The sequence below is a fragment of the Solanum stenotomum genome, chromosome 2 (assembly GCF_019186545.1).
Source record: "Solanum stenotomum isolate F172 chromosome 2, ASM1918654v1, whole genome shotgun sequence".
Lineage (NCBI taxonomy): Eukaryota > Viridiplantae > Streptophyta > Magnoliopsida > Solanales > Solanaceae > Solanum > Solanum stenotomum.
This window is the reverse complement of record NC_064283.1, coordinates 8,613,562-8,630,619: the sequence shown is the minus strand read 5'-3', so window position 1 is coordinate 8,630,619 and position 17,058 is coordinate 8,613,562. Positions and strand designations below refer to the sequence as shown.

Below are 17,058 nucleotides of genomic sequence, written 5' to 3'. Positions count from 1 at the left end.
TTCCAACATGTAAATCTTATCGGTGAAGAATTTGTCACATTTGGTGTTTACAATAATAAACCAATAGATACATGGCTTGTTTGCATATGTATTTTTTCAATGTTAACAGATTTGTGTCTAATAATAATAATAATCATGGTTTGGTGTAAACATTGGTAAGTTTATATCTCTAATAGCTGGAAGTTTGTAATTCTCGGATGTACCGCATTTTGTGCTGCTCATTATCTTTCTACTTCCAAGCGGTACCCCAAGTTCAGCACCACGGGTAGGGGTACAAAATCGAACCGAAAATCGAACCAAACAACAAATCAAATCAAATCGGAAAAAAATTCGACTAATGGTTTGGTTTGACTTGGTTTGGTATTGGAAAAAAAATCCGACTATACTTGGGTTGGTTTGGTTTTAACTAAAAAAAAAGTTAATCCGAGACCAAACCAACCCGACATTATATATATAATTTTTAAAATTTATTTCACACATAAAAGTATTTAATTTGATGTAATTTCTAAATATTAGTTATACGTTTTCATAATTTTTATCTTTTAGCATTTTTTTCAAGTTTTTTTGAAACTTAGAATTTTGAATGGTCCAATAAAGGTTATAGTCCATAGATTTTAGTAACTCTAATAAAACTTAATTTAAAATCAAATCAATACTAATGCTAACAAAATAAATTAATTCAACACTTGTAAGAATGACAATAATGTTTAATATTTGTTCTAGTTTTACATTGATTTAGACATTAAAAATGTCATAACATAATTTTAATTTTTCTTTAATGTTTAATCATGTAATTAATACTTATTAGACTTATTTTAGCAGGATTTAGTACTTTTAAAATTATGATCATTTTCATTTTGACTTATCAATTCGCAATATTTATTTTATACGATTTCATTATTATTTTCTTATTGAATATTTTAGTGTCATCATTGATCTCATATTTTGTGTTATTTCTGAAGAAACACTTTAGATAGTTGTATTTTGGTTGAACTAAAGAAATATTTATAGCACAAGTTAATTATATGTTTGTATGAATATTTTTACTGGAAAAATCTAAAATCCCAAAAAAATCCGAGGTTTATTACTTTGGTTTGATTTAAAAATTTAAAAATTCAACACAAATGATTTTGTATTTGAAAAACGCGAACCAATCTGAGGTTGAAAAATTTTGAAAAAATCCGAGTTTTATTAGTTTGGTTAGGTTTATAAAACTAAAAATTTGACACAAATTATTTGATTTGATATTTGAAAAATCCAAACTAACCCGGTCATGTACACCCCTAACCACGGAAGGTGTGTGAGACGTTTCTTCTTCATGAGCCATCCGAACAAAAATTTCAACATTCCGCTCTACATATTGATAGGGTCATTAACACTAGTGTTCTTAAATGAGAAACTTTCACATATAACAAACACAAAATTCATATTTGTATGCTATAGCAAAGTATGAATNTGAGGTTTATTACTTTGGTTTAATTTAAAATTTAAAAATTCAACACAAATGATTTGATTTGGTATTTAAAAAACTGGAACCAATTAGCTCGTCAATTACGAAATGACTTGTATATATATTTTTGACAGTATATTTCAACATCTTTTAAGGCTTAGGCCCACAATTGAGATACCCTTTTATACTTACATGAACAGTGACTCAATGACTTCCAAGTCGTTCCAACTCTGTCCGTATTTTACAAGCTGAGAAATAAATCCCATTGACTTACAAGTCTTGTGTTATTTAACCTACTAGCTCTGTGCTATGAATTGTAATTATGCAAATTATAGCTACTATTATAATTATGGTTCAAACTCTAGCAATTTATGTAAAATTTTCCACAAAAAATTGCAAATTCTGCGCTACATGACCCGCGAAAATGATACAACTATTGACAAGATCATTGACACTTACGTTCTTGAAATTTTATGCTGGTCTTTAATTTTTATCTAATAACTGATAAATTTTGTAATGTGTATCTTTGTATCAAGGGAAAAGGGCCTGATATACCCCTTAATTTTGCCATTTGGAGTTGATATGCCCCCTCGTTATGAAAATCACTCATACATACCCTTATACAAACGGCTCATATATACCCCTACCGTTACAAAATGAGCTCACATATACCCTTCATTTAACGGAAGTGAAAAAATTAGTTTTAAATTTATATTTTTGAATTTTTTTTTTTAAAAATCATTTAGGGGTATATATGATTTTTCTAGCAAATTTCAAGGTATATTTTAATCTTTTTCATACATAAATTATTTTTTGACTTCTTGATTATCATTATTTGAGTTTCATATTCTTATTTTATTTTTTTCTTTCATTCCTTCCTTAGTGTAAAGAAAAAAATTTAAAACTGTTTTTTTTTGCTATTGTAATTTTGTTTTTGTATTTGAAGAAAAAAATTGGGTCATCTATTATAAATTTTATAAGAATATTAGTGAAACATAAATAAATTTGATCATCAAGATAATAAATCTAAATTAGTCATTGAAACAAAAAAAGTAAAAAAAAAATATGTTTGAGGAGGATTAAATATACCCATGTGGGATTATATTTTTTTATAAAAAAAATAATTAAAAAATTAAACTAAAATTAATTTTTTCACTTCCGTTAGATGAAAAAGGGTATATGTGAGCCATTTGTATAACAGTAGGGGTATATATGAGCCACTTTCATAACGAGGGGTATATCAACTCTAAATGACAAAATTGAGGGGTATATATCAGACCCTTTTCTCTTGTATCAATGTTTTAGTTTTAAAGCTAATATGTGTATTTGTGAATCTATGTGTGTGTGTGAGAGAGAGAGAGAGAGAGAGGAGGGAGGGAGATTGCGTATCTATGTATTTCAGTTTAATTGAGATACAAGTTGCATTTGAGATACAAACCGTTTGTCTTTTTGCTCACCTCTCTCCTCTTCAAAACTATTTCGATGAATTGTAGTTTTGTAAACTGTAGCTACTATTCATAATTATAGTTCAAACTATAACTATTTATGAAAATTCCTCAACAAAATATGCAACATTCCGCACTATATATCCTGCGAAAACTATACAACTATTGACACGGTTATTGGAACTTATGTTTTTAAACTGTGTTGGTCTTTAATTTTTATCCTCATAAAAAATAACTTTCGCAGGGCTCCCATACATGACTTAAGAGCTTATGTCCATTGGATATTTGCCTTGAGTTTCTTACCGTAATTGGATTTTTCTTTTCTAAAAGGAAAATACAAAGTCTCCATATTTAGCTAGTTTTTTTTCTTGTAGGAAAAAGTTTACTTACTTTTGATACTAATTCAAATTGCGTTGCTGTGTCAGAAGAAGGATAGCTATACTGATTCGGTATACTCTAAAGACGCCCTCGGTACAATATTGACGATCTCACAAAGATGAAATTTCAGTTAATTGTCATTTACTGATCTCATCTTTATGACTCTATAAATAAACGCTCATTCATTCTAACTTAGTCGCATTCACAATGTAGTCCATGAGGCTTTGAAAGTTTTGTGTAGGGGGATAATTTGTGAGACAGTAGTGTTACGTTAACACTTGTATGCACCTCTTTTTATTCCGAGTGAATTGTGTGAGGTTATTTCTCTTGATATTTGTACTCTCATATATCTCTTCATTTGTGTCTTTTGGTATATTTCTTGCTTGTCTTCTTATTCATAATATTTCAAAGGTTGCTTTGCTAGCTTCGGTATGACACCTGATTATTTCGATCCAACAATGTCCACCAAGTATAAGTTCGATTATTGATTATTGAAGAACAAAAATTAAAGATCAACCTATTTGAAAGACAAGTTGCGCAATTTCTTCCTATTGTTCGTCAATTACGAAATGACTTGAATATTATTTGGAGATCATGATCTCCCAATATATTTCCACAATTGAGACACCCTTCTAATTCTAATTTGTTTTTTGGTATATATATATTCTTACATGAACACTGACACATTGACTTCCATGTCGTTCTAATTCTACCCGTTTTTTACAATCTGAGAATTAAATGCATTGACTCAGCAAGACATGTAGTGATTCACTACAGTATAAAACTATACCTTCACAATTATTCATCAATAACCAAAACAAACAACTGAAATCTTTCAGCTTTCAAGATGGTTCCCAGAATATTTTATTTCCTTCAGTTTTTCACTATCTTCACAGTTACTTTTGCTTCCACTGAGGAAGTAACTGCTCTCCTCAAATGGAAAGCAACTTTTCGAAACCAAAATAATTCCTTATTGGCTTCATGGACACTAAGTACTGATGCATGCAGGGGTTGGTATGGAGTTATATGCTTTAATGATCGGATAAACAGGTTGAATATTACAAATGCTGGTGTCATTGGTACACTCCATGATTTTCCATTTTCATCTCTCCCGTTTATCGAATATGTTGATCTTAGCATGAACCAGCTCTCTGGTATCATCCCCCTTGCAATAGGAAACCTCACTAATCTTGTCTATCTTGACTTGTCGTCTAATCAGTTTTCGGGGAAAATCCCACCTCAGATTGGCTCGCTATCAAAGGTTAAGACTCTCTTCATCTTTGACAACCATTTAAATGGTTTCATTCCTATTGACATAGGGAACTTAACTGAGCTCGAAACTCTGCAGCTTTATTCTAACCAACTTTTTGGTCCCATTCCTAGTGAATTGGGGAATCTAAAAAACCTCAATGATTTGAAGCTATCCCGTAATAAACTTACTGGTTCAATTCCAATTACTTTAGGTAACTTAACTGAGCTCAAAATTTTGTACCTTCATTCTAACCAACTTTCTGGTTTCATTCCTAGTGAGTTGGGGAATTTGAAAAACCTCAATGAGCTGGAACTATGCAATAATCAACTTAGTGGTTCAATTCCAATTACTCTGGGTTACTTAACTGAGCTCAAAATTTTGAACCTTCATTCTAACTACCTTTCAGGTCTCATTCCCAGTGAGTTGGGGAATCTGAAAAACCTCAATGATCTAGAACTATCCCATAATAATCTTACTGGTTCAATTCCAATTACTTTAGGTGACTTAACTGAGCTCAAAATTTTGTACCTTCATTCTAACCAACTTTCTGGTCTCATTCCTAGTGAGTTGGGAAATCTGAAAAACCTCATTTTTCTGGATTTATGTAATAGTCAACTTACTAGTTCAATTCCAATTACTCTAGGTAATTTAACTGAGCTTAAAATTATGTACCTTTATTCTAACCAACTTTCTGGTTTCATTCCTGTAGAGATAGGGAAGATGAAATCACTTGAGAGATTATCCTTATGGAGTAATAATCTTTATGGTCCAATTCCAATAACTCTGGGTGACTTAACTGAGCTCAAAGTTCTGCATTTTTTTTCTAACCAATTTTCTGGTCCCATTCCTAGTGAATTGGGAAACTTGAAAAACCTCACTAATTTGGATTTATCTGATAATCAGCTTACTGGTCCTATTCCTGCTTCCTTTGGCAATTTGAGAAACTTGCAGTCCCTATATCTCACTGCCAACAAACTCTCTGGTTCTATTCCAAAAGAACTTGCATATTTGGAGAACTTGGTTGTGCTGGAAATGGATGAAAATCAGTTTTCAGGCCATTTGCCTGAGTATATTTGCCAAGGTGGGAAACTTGAGAAGTTCACGGTGGCTAGCAACAAGCTGACAGGGAAATTACCAAGAAGCTTAAGCAAGTGTTCGAGTTTCAAAAGGCTGCGCTTCAATAATAACAGTTTTACTGGGAATTTATCTGAAGCTTTTGGCATCCATCCAAAGCTTCAGTTCATTGATTTGAGTGACAATGATTTTCATGGTGAACTCAACAGCAACTGGGGGAAATGCGAAAATTTGACTGATCTGCGTGTAGCCAGAAATAACATTAGTGGTAGCATACCACCAGAGATTGGAAATGTCAGAGGGCTTTTAGGACTTGATCTTTCATCAAATTATTTGATTGGGCAGATTCCAAAGGAATTTGGAACATTAATTTCTCTGGTTAAGCTTTCTGTGCAGAACAACAATATCTCTGGCAATATCCCGGAGGAACTTGGGTCACTGACAAAGTTAGAGTCCCTCGATCTATCAGACAACAGATTGAATGGGTCAATCCCGACATGTATAGGAGATTTCGTGCACTTGTTTCAGTTGAACCTGAGCAACAACAAGTTTGGCCAGAGTATTCCCAAGGATATAGGGAGGATGACTCAGCTTAATCTACTTGATTTAAGCTATAATCTTCTGGTTGGAGTCGTCCCACCTCAGTTAGCCAATTTGAAGGTGTTGGTAAGCTTAAATCTTTCCCACAATGGCCTATCTGGGTGCATTCCTCAAGAACTTGAAGGTTTGACTGGTTTGCAGGATGTTGTATTGTCATACAATGAGTTGGAAGGTCCAATCCCTAATAATAAAGCTTTTATCAATGCCTCATTGGAGGGTAATAAAGGTCTTTGCGGTAATGTAGCAGGACTCCATCCCTGTGAAAGGCTGTCTTCTATGGTGAAGAAGCACTCAATGTCTAAGGGACGTAAACTCATCCTCATCATTGTACTTCCTGTTATTGGAGCACTTGTTCAACTCTGTGTGTTTGTTGTTGTTTTGTCTATGTGTGATAAAAGAAGTAGAGTTAGAGATGTTGAAAGACGGGATGATGGTTGGATTTCGATAACCATGTTGGATGGGAAGGCATTGTACAGGGACATCTTAAATGCCACAGAGGAGTTTGATGCAAAATTTTGCATCGGGCAAGGAGGACATGGTAGCGTTTACAAGGTAAACCTTCCATCATTAGGGAATATAGCTGTGAAGAGACCTCATTCTTCATTTGATAATGCACCTCTCAAAAGCTTCTTGAATGAAGCAAGGGCATTGACTGGGATTAAGCACCGGAACATTGTGAACCTCTATGGCTATTGTTCGAATGCACAGCACTCATTCTTAGTTTACGAGTATGTGGAGAGGGGGAGTTTGTCTAGTATTTTGAGCAGCGAAGTTGAGTCCAAGAAATTGGATTGGTTTAAAAGGGTGAATATCATCAAGGGTGTTGCTTTTGCTTTATCTTACATGCACCAGGATTGTTCACCACCCATTGTTCATCGAGACATATCAAGCAGTAATGTTTTGCTTGATTCTGAGTATGAAGCTCGTGTTGCAGACTTTGGCATAGCAAAGCTTCTCAAGCCAGACTCATCCAATTGCACTGCACTTGCAGGGACATATGGCTATATTGCACCTGGTAAGGTCTAACTTAATCTTTTATTCTTTTCTCAAACTTCATGAAATATAGACAAACATTCCATTGTTTTTATCTCATTTACACGTTTAAATTATTAATACTGTTTTGGAAATTGTGTTGTTTCAGAGCTTGCATATACAATGAAGGTTACGGAAATGTGTGATGTCTATAGCTTTGGAGTATTAGCATTGGAGATAATCAAAGGAAAGCATCTCGGGGAATACATTACTGTGCTAGCAAATTCATCAACTATAGATCATGTGCAGCTTAGTGATTTGCTAGATGAACGCCTTCCATATCTTGAAGATGAAGTAAAAGATGTTTTGGCTTTTATCATCAAGCTAGCAAGCTCTTGTTTGCTTGAAGCTCCAAAATCAAGGCCAACAATGCACTTCATATCTCATAGGTTATCATCAATGGATGCACGTCCGCCTGCTCATGTAAAGTGAGTTTTGTCATCCCTGATATATATGTAAGGTCTCTTTGTATGAAAATGAATAACCTTTTACACCAACTGGTTGTGAAGTAAGTTATTTTGATGTAAGTTTAGTGGGACTTGGGACTAGTATTGTTGTGTTGTCAGGGTGGTTTTTTGATTTTATTGTGTTAGAGTGTGTAATGTAGAAGGTAATTTTTTTTTTTCTATTGCAAGATGTGATTCTAATTTATAGTTTATGCATCAGTAATTCAGTAGATATGGAGGAACAATATAGTATATGCAGTTTACAAGATACCATTACAGATATTACTGTCTTAGCAGCAAACTTCATATTTCGCTTGGTACAACTGATGTTATATTTGGGACTGTTTTTGGTATTTTTGGTGGAAGACAAGTAATGGTTGATTTTGATGGCCGGATAAAGTAAAAAGGAGGGGCAGGTGTTTCTTTCCCACTAATTTAAAGGGCGTATTTATGTATTATGCCAATAAAATAACCTGCAAATTGGCTCAAATTTACTTTAATAAAATAATCTCAACCATTCATGTTTATAAGTCCATGTGTCCATCATCTAAATATGCATTGACAAGTATTTTGCAAAATATCTCCCAATATATCATTGACTTCCAAGTCGTTCTAAGTCTTCCTGTATTTAATGATTCTCTAAACAGTATTAAACTCCCACCGACTCACAAGTCTTGTAATGATTCTCTACACTGTATAAAACTCTACCCTGCACAAGTTCATCAATAACCAAAACAAACCACTGAAATCTTTTAGCTTTCAAGATGGTTCCCAAAATATTTTATTTCCTTCAGTTTTTCACTCTTTTCACTGTTACTTTTGCTTCCATTGAGGAAGCAACTGCTCTCCTCAAATGGAAAGCTTCTGTCCTAAGCCAAAATAATTCCTTATTGACTTCATGGACACTAAGTACTGAAGCATGCAGGGGTTGGTATGGAGTTATATGTTTTAATGGTCGGGTAAACAAGATCGATATTACATTATTTTCCATTTTCATCTCTCTCGTTTCATGAATATGTTGATCTTAGCATGAACCAGCTCTATGGTATCATACCCCCTGCAATAGGAAACCTCACTAATCTTGTCTATCTTGACTTGTCGATCAACCAGATTTCAGGTAAAATCCCACCTCAAATCGGCTCACTATCAAAGGTTGAGACCCTCTTCATCTTTGACAACCATGTAAATGGTACCATTCCCGTTGAAATAGGGAAGATGAAGTCACTTGAGGTTTTAGCCTTGTATAGGAACAATTTTTCTGGTCCAATTCCAATTACTTTAAGTGACTTAACTGAGCTTAAATTTTTGTACCTTTATTCTTACCAACTTTCTGATCTCATTCCTCGATAGTTGGGGAATCTGAAAAACCTCATAGAGCTGGATTTATCCAGTAATCAACTTACTGGTTCAATTCCAATAACTTTAGGTGACTTATCTGAGGTCAAAATTTGTACCTTTATTCTAACAAACTTTCTGCTTCTATTCCGAAAGAACTTGCATATATGGATAACTTGGTAGAGCTGATACTGAGTGAAAATCAGTTTTCAGGCCATTTGCCTGAGCATCTTTGCCAAGGTGGGAAACTTGAGAACTTCACGGTGGCCAGTAACAAGTTAACAGGACCAATACCAAGAAGCTTGAGCAAGTGCTCCAGTTTTAAATGGGTCCGCTTTAACAACAACAGTTTCACTGGGAATTTATCTGAAGCTTTTGGTATCTATCCGAAGCTGCTGTTCATTAATTTGAGTGATAATAGATTTCATGGTGAACTCAGCAGCAAGTGGGGGAAATGCAAGAGTTTGACTGATTTGCGGTGTAACATCCGGCAATTTGAAATAACTTTGAAGAGGGCTTAGAGTTGAAAATAGTCATTTTTTTGGAAGGAATTAAAAATCTGGAAAATTTGGCTAAGTATGGAAAAAAGTGAGTTTTTGGCCAATTTTGAGCAGTCATAGCTCCTAGCTCAGGATGAGTTAGGTGTAGTTCCAGTTATTTTTGCAAAGTTCATGGAATGGTCTTTCCAACGCCGCCGAGTTTGCTCGATTCTGAGTTCGTATGAGTGAGTTATGCCCTTTGGAAGTTGGGCGGTTGGCAGGGAAGTCCGTCCGGAAATTTGTAAAGGTATTTTAGTCTTTTCCCTAGCCTTTTCTTTTTGATATATATTAGTGTGTTAGACTGATTTTGATAAGTTTTTCCCTTTTTAAAAAGAGTGAGAGTTAGGGCTTTTGAGAGAAGAGGAGAAGAAGAGGAGAAAGAGAAGAAGAAGCAAGGTTTCATCAAAGATCGTCGTGGATTTCGTCGGGGGTGATCCCTATTAAGGTATGTGAGTTCATAGTGTTGGGTTGGTTCTTTCCCCCACACGCCAAATTCGTTTTGTTTTTCGAGTAAAGATTTGGTTGTGTTGTTGAAGTTGTTGGTTGTGTTGTTGATTGTGTTGTTGAAGTTCCTTGTTGATTTGGGACTTGTTTCCGGTTGTGTTTTTGAGTTGAAATCTATTGTATGTTGAGGGGTTTATGATTCTAAATGTTTGGGGCTGGAATCAATGAAGTTAAGGAGGCTTAGAGTTGGAAAAATGAAGAAGAAAAGTCGAGTTTTCTGGGGAAAGGGGTGGCGCCTTGCGCCTGCCAGCGCGCCCCAAAAGAGTTTTTGAGTTTTCTCCCTTGGGGCGGCGTGCCTAGCAGTGCGCCCCAGCAATCCTTCTGAGTTTCGAGGGCTGGCGCTCCGCGCCTTGCAGAGCGCCAAGGATGCCAAGTTTCCCCATACTTTTCACACTTTCTCATGCATGTTCCTAGGTATTGTATCTATGTTCCATAGTTGTTTCCAACACTCCAAGGTACATCTAAACGTCAAGAACTCATCCATAAACATGTGATCATATACCTTGAATCCATAATCCAATTCAAGGCGAGTTAGGATCAAAGTCAAGTGAAGTTAGAGCCAAGCTTAGAAGTTAAGAAGTAAGTCAAAGCAAGTCTTTAAGGTTTTTCAAGAGTCTTTATTGAATGTTTTAACTTCATTTTAAGGCTCAAGTTTCAAGTTGAGTAAAGAGTACAGAGTTTCAAGTCAAGCAAAGAGTATAGAGTGTCAAGTTAAGTCAAGAATATAAAGTTGAGTTCATTTCTCAAAAGTTATTAGGGAACTAAGTATTCCCAAAGAAGTTTTAAAGAAATATTTTTACATTTAAACAAGTTTTGGAACTGAGATCTCCAAAGGGCCTTCGGGCTAGTTTTTCAGAAAAGAGTAATCTCTTTCTAAATGAAGCAAGAGAGGAAACTGAGATTTCCAAGATAGCCTTTGAGCTAAGTTTTTGAGTAATTATCTCAAATCAGTAGGAAGAAATATGTTTTAAAAACATAAGAGCCAGTACATTTTTGGAAGTAGTATCGAGCACCGAGTTGGGGGAGCGTTCAAGGAACCCACAGCCCCCATAGAACCATGTTAGCCACCATGGGTAGAAAAGGATCATACTTTTTAGATGAATCCTTTTCCAGATAGACAAGAAAACAGTCATTTAGCTACAGACGCAAATCCTAGCTAAAGTGAAAATCCCTAGCTAATGTCAATTTAGCTAGGAAAATGACCCTAGCAGACTTTCAAAGCTAATAAGCTCTTAGCTAATTTTTAGCTAGCAGATTATATCATTCCTAGTTAATTTAGCTAAGATATCTCAGCTAGGCCCTTTCCGTAGCAAACATTTTGCTACGATGTATACTAGCTACATTCATAGCAAAATTTGTTTGGTCAATATTGACTTTACTAAGACTTAGTAAGGAATTAAACTATCTAAACTTACAAATTCTCTGACTATTTTTCAATTTTTACTTCTAATATTTTCTTTGCTAAATGACTAGCTAAAAATAGCTAGGGATACTTTCTAGATAAATTTGACTAGAAATTGTATAACGAAATACAAATATAATTTTCTATATTTGACACAAGAAGAAAAACATAGTTAAATCTAATCAATTTTTCAAAAAAATCACAATCTAGTCAATTTTTCAAAATATCATCAATCCTTGAATAGTGAAGTACATGTTTACTAGCTAAAACATGTCTTAAAGCATAAAACAGTAGCATAAGTTATCTAAGGATTTGGGGTAGAACCAGATCCATCTGGTGGTGGTTGAGGACTAAAATCAAGCATCCGAGCCACAGCAGCACGAACCTCAATAGTTACTTGAGCTTCCATATTTTCCCGAATTTCCATTTGCACATGCTCTTGCATATTCATCATCCGTTGCTCCAACACACGGTCAAGAAGTTGTTGAAATTCAGGTGTTTCAAATATTTGTTGAGTAGGAATATTTGAAGGATTCTGAGCAGTGGAAGAGGCACAATTAGAATTCAAGGAATCTGCCAGCAAACAATTTCTAGAACCAAGCCCATATATTTTTCCTTTTTTAGTTCCACCAACTGTTTCTATCCAAGTTTTCAGTAATTGCTCCTCCAAAACCGTTTTCAATAAATTTACATCATCTTCATTAGTTGTTTCTCCTTCATCTTCTCCATTTGTGGTTGTGTTTCTCTCCGTCTCTGTCATTTACTTCAAGACCTTCTTCATTCCTTAATGTTGAAGTCTCACCCACCTTATCCTTAATTATATTTGTAAATGTATTCTGAAAAAGAATAAAGTAATTAGCTATAACATGGTATAACAAAGCTATCAACTTGCAAAAGGTTCTATGAAAGTACTCAAATTTATTCTGTAATAGAATAAATGGACAACAAGAAATAAACTTATCTTATTAAAGGACTAGAATACTCTAATTGATGAAATAAACAATGAAATATATATTTGAACTAATACAAGAACATCTTTCCTAAATGCTCTATTGAAACCATATAAGTTCCTTATTCAAACCATAAGGTGGAATGAGTGTCGGGCAGAAACAAAATACAATGAGTTCGATAAGAAATATACAGATGGGAAGAAGTTTGGAACAACCTGTTCATGTTGAACTGTTCTTCCACCACTGGTATGCCTTTAACCTATAACCCACCGAAGATAATTCATGGACGACCCGTAAATGTATAAGAGGCACTAGAAATAGCGAAACAGACCGATGTATGAAATAATGCTCTAGTGATGTAGGTTGTGAAGCACCTACTTTCTCCTACATGAACAATTATATTGATGGGTACTACAATTTTGTTTCTGTACCTGAGTTATGTTGCCACAATGCAGGTTGCTACATAGTGAAATTCCAAAACCAAAACGATGGAGATGAAGTCCTGTTCACTTCCCCTGAATCTGGATTTTATGGATGCCTGGTTAAATGACTATTCTGATTGAAGAAGTACATGATCATTTTACGCATATAAAGGTAGCAAGTAAGTGTTCCAATTTTTATTGTCTGCTAACAGTGATCTATGCCAAAAATTATAGAGAGGAAAGGAGAAACTTATGGCAAGAATTACTTAGAATAGGTTCTATCATCTCTGAACCTCGGTGTATTTGTGGAGATTTCTATTCTCCTCTACTAGATTTGGAATGAATGAGGGTCCAACAGGTAAGTGAATCTAAATCAAAAGACTTTCAACAAGTAATTAATGTATTAAATCTTACAGATATGAAATCTATTGGAAGAAGGTATACTTGGACAAATTGTGACATATGGAGTAGAATTGACAGGGCTCTTTGTAATGATTCTTGGATGATATATAACACAGAACTCTAACAGCTCAATTCAAGAAGAATAATTTTTCTGATCACTCGCCGATTCTTAATGAGCATTACAATGCAGATAATGGACCCCACAAACCTTTCAGATTTGTGAACATACTGACTAAACATGAGAGCTTTTCAAATATTGTTACGACCATTTGGAAACAAAATGTAAAAGGAGGAGATATGTATTGCAAAAAATGAAGTTGTGTAAAGAACCTCTGTAGAGGTTATTGACATAGGAAATGGGGAGCTTGAACAATAGTCGCCGAGGCATGAGAGAAGTTAGAATCCATCCAAAAACAGATCACTCAGTATGTGGGGACTAGTGTATCCAACACTGTATTTGACATAGAAAAAGAAGTTGTAGTTGAACATAAAAAATGGTCTTAGCTCCAGGAGAAGGTGTTGAAACAGAAATCTAAGGCTCACTGGCTCGAAGTAGCAGGATACAACAACAATAAGTAGTTCATTATCTGTGTGAAAACTAGAGCCAACAGGATAATATTTCTATTTTAACCAGTCTTAATAGTAGACAGCTCCTAAAACATGATGAAATTGAGAAAGAGATACTTCAATTTTATAAAAGCTTGGTGTGTTCTTGGAATGATTGTCTACTAGTATTGAACTAATACAAGAACATCTTTCCTAAATGCTCTATTGAAACCATATAGGTTCCTTATTCAAACCTTAAGGTGGAATGAGAGTCAGGCAGAAACATAATACAATGAGTTCAATAAGAAATATACAGATGGGAAGAAGTTTGGAACAACATGTTCATGTTGAACTATACTTCTACCACTGGTATGCCTTTAACCTATAACCCACCGAAGATAATTGATGGACGACTAGTAATTTGTAATAGAGGCACCAGAAATAGCGAAACAGACCAATGAATGGAACAATGCTCTAGTGATGTATAGCTTGTGAAGCACCTACTTTCTCCTACATGAATAATTATATTGATGGGTACTAAGTGCACCCTCAAACAAGTGCACCTAACACCAAACCTAACAACCAAATATACTTAATGGAGCTCATGCTTCCTATCTAACAAACAATGACAAAACAATTTTTTTAATACTTATAATTTATTAATTAGTTAGTAATCAAGTAAATGAAATTCAAATTTAAACAGAAATGACCATACCACAAATATCTAATCTAAGAAGGGTTCAATATCACCATTTAATTAAGAGAAAAAAATTGTATTTTTCTAATACAAACATAAATTTCCTTCCAGTTAGTAAAGTCTAAAAAATTTATGTGATTTCTATAAAGGATGAAATAAATAATATAGAAGCACGTGCATTATACATACTAACACTATTTAGTCACCCAAGTCCAACACAAAATCAGCAACAAAATCACTTTCGATTCAAGAGGGACTCTATAGAAGAGCAATCGAAGTGCTCAAAGCTCCACCCTTGGAAGTAGAAGGTGGGTATATACAGACACTTATCGTGCAACAAAACAAAAAAGCAGAAAGTGAAAAAATGAAGCAGTGGGTTGAAACAGCTTGGATAAATCGCAGATTGTCACTCGCGGAGGCACTAGAGTCATCCGAGTCATCAGCTAAAGTGTCTGTCATAGATACTCGAATAAGCCGAGTCTTGTAGTTGTTTCCTTCCTTAACATAGTTTCATCGAAAAGTTTACACATTACGTTCATTAATTCACAAGTATCTATATACTTTTTTGGAGATAGGATATGCTCTAAACAACAGAAGGGATTTCGAAAAAATAAAATTAAAATCAGCCACCTCCTACCTCATCAGCATCAAACAACTTAGGTTCATCAATTTTAGCATGTAAAGCTCTAGTTTGTGGGATTCAACTATAGTTATTCCTATCAATTACTCAAGTCAAACAAGCATACAACCCTGAAAGTCAGGACATTAACTACATAAGCAGAACATGAAACTATCATCAATTACAACGAAACAACATATAAAACTAAAACGGTCACCAAAATTGAAGCAAAACTTCAAAGAAAGCAACTTGTGACGCTACAAGAGTCGCCTTGAGAAGAAGGTGATGCTTGCTTCAGATCTTTAAGGAAATGTAAAACACAATAAAAATTTCCATTACATAAACAGAGGCGTACATGGCAAACATCTGACTTTCTCACTGGCTTGTCTTCGATTTGGCAGCATATAGAGAAATTCCCAAAATAATTCCAACTTCTTTCTGATGAACAAAATAACAAGTTTCAATCTCAAGCGTCAAGAAAAAAATGTCGATTCTGTGTGAATTTCTATATCATATCTAACAAAAACATATGAAAAACTAGTTTTTCAACAATACCTCTTTATATAATTGAATTAGGTTTAGGAGAAATTATTACCTTAACTGAAGAAGGAAAGAACGATTTGTGATTTCAAGCTTCTGTAAACTAGAATAAATAGTTCGAATTTTCGGAGCATGATGAAGAGACGTGAAGTAGTGCATCCTTCGTTTACGGGATTTGAGGGTTTTGAGGAGAGTTGTTCAGTTAATTTGTTTCTATTTTATAGGATTTGAAGGCTCTGTTAGGGTTTATTAGCTGAGAATTATCTCTTCAAAAAATCAAAAGAAAAGGGCATATTCTATTTTTGTACGTTTCTTCTCTATATTTTTTTTAATTACTTCTTATATTATATTGGCCCTATTATATTATATTAGCCATATATCTCTTCTTCTATCTTTTTTTCTTTTTATTTATTATATATATATATTATGCGTTTATACTATATTAATTAGTTGTGCGTTTATACTATATTTATTAGCTGTGCGCTTTTTACTACTTATATTATACTAATTAGTTGTACATTACTTCTTATATATATATATATATATATTACATATTATTTTTATTATTATTATTTATTATTATTATTATTATTAAAAGTCAGGAGATTATTATTTTATCCCTACATTAAATTAAAATATTATAAAATATCTACTTAATTAAATAAAACATAGTAATCATTTATCATAAAGTAAATTTCTTCTATTAAATATTAATAATTTGAATGTNCTCCCCAGACCCCACCTAGTGGGATCTCACTGGGCATGTTGTTGTTGTTGTTGATTAAAAGTCATGAGATTATTATTTTATCCCTACATTAAATTAAAATATTATAAAATATCTACTTAATTAAATAAAAAAATAGTAATCATTTATCATAAAGTAAATTTCTTCTGTTAAATATTAATAATTTGAATGTGTTTATGCCTACAACTTAATTGGAAAAAAAATAATTTTAATCTTCTTATACTTAATGTCATTTTTTTAGGCAATCTACTCATCAATTATATTATATAGTCTTTTCATCTTATTTGTAAATTTATCTTATTCTATTTATTAATTGTAGCCTTTTCAACTTTTACCGTATCTCCTTTTATTAATTAGTTATAATATATTAATTATTATTATACTAAATTTTAAAGGTCATAAGAAATTATGAAGTCAAAAGTTAAAAAATGAAAATAATTATAAGAAAGTATTACATTTATTTGACACATATATAAAAACATGTGCATGAATAAATCCTTTTACTATATACGACTTTTCCACTTCTCTTGGTTAATTAATTCAAATAACTTAATAATGGTATTTCACCTCCTGAAAACGTGTACCTTTTGGAATCCTAATCAAGTACTTTCTCCGTCCACTTTTATTTTTCATGTTCCGTTTTTCAAAAGTCAATTTGACTATAATTTTCATAGATTACA

At 33.6% G+C, this 17,058-nt stretch overlaps 2 protein-coding genes across 2 annotated transcripts in view; one reads left to right on the top strand and one right to left on the bottom strand.

Moving 5' to 3' along the window:
* The first annotated feature begins 4,120 nt into the window (after window positions 1–4,120).
* LOC125854829 (probable leucine-rich repeat receptor-like protein kinase At1g35710) overlaps window positions 4,121–17,058 on the top strand; it is a 29,471-nt gene continuing 16,533 nt past the window's right edge. Inside the window, exons 1-2 of the mRNA XM_049534413.1 lie at window positions 4,121–4,787; window positions 4,932–5,168. Coding sequence (XP_049390370.1) covers window positions 4,121–4,787; window positions 4,932–5,168 — 904 coding nt within the window. The remainder of the gene's footprint in view (window positions 4,788–4,931; window positions 5,169–17,058) is intronic.
* LOC125856569 (uncharacterized) lies at window positions 11,761–15,921 on the bottom strand. Its single transcript, XM_049536146.1, has 3 exons — window positions 15,689–15,921; window positions 15,449–15,531; window positions 11,761–12,293 (listed from the first exon to the last, which is right to left on the bottom strand). Exon 3 carries the CDS (start codon window positions 12,215–12,217, stop codon window positions 11,762–11,764), a length of 456 nt encoding a protein of 151 aa, XP_049392103.1. The 5' UTR covers window positions 12,218–12,293; window positions 15,449–15,531; window positions 15,689–15,921; the 3' UTR covers window position 11,761.

Coding starts and splice junctions, on each gene's coding strand:
- LOC125856569 (XM_049536146.1), bottom strand. CDS start 12,217: ATGACAGAGACGGAGAGAAACACAACCACAAATGGAGAAGATGAAGGA.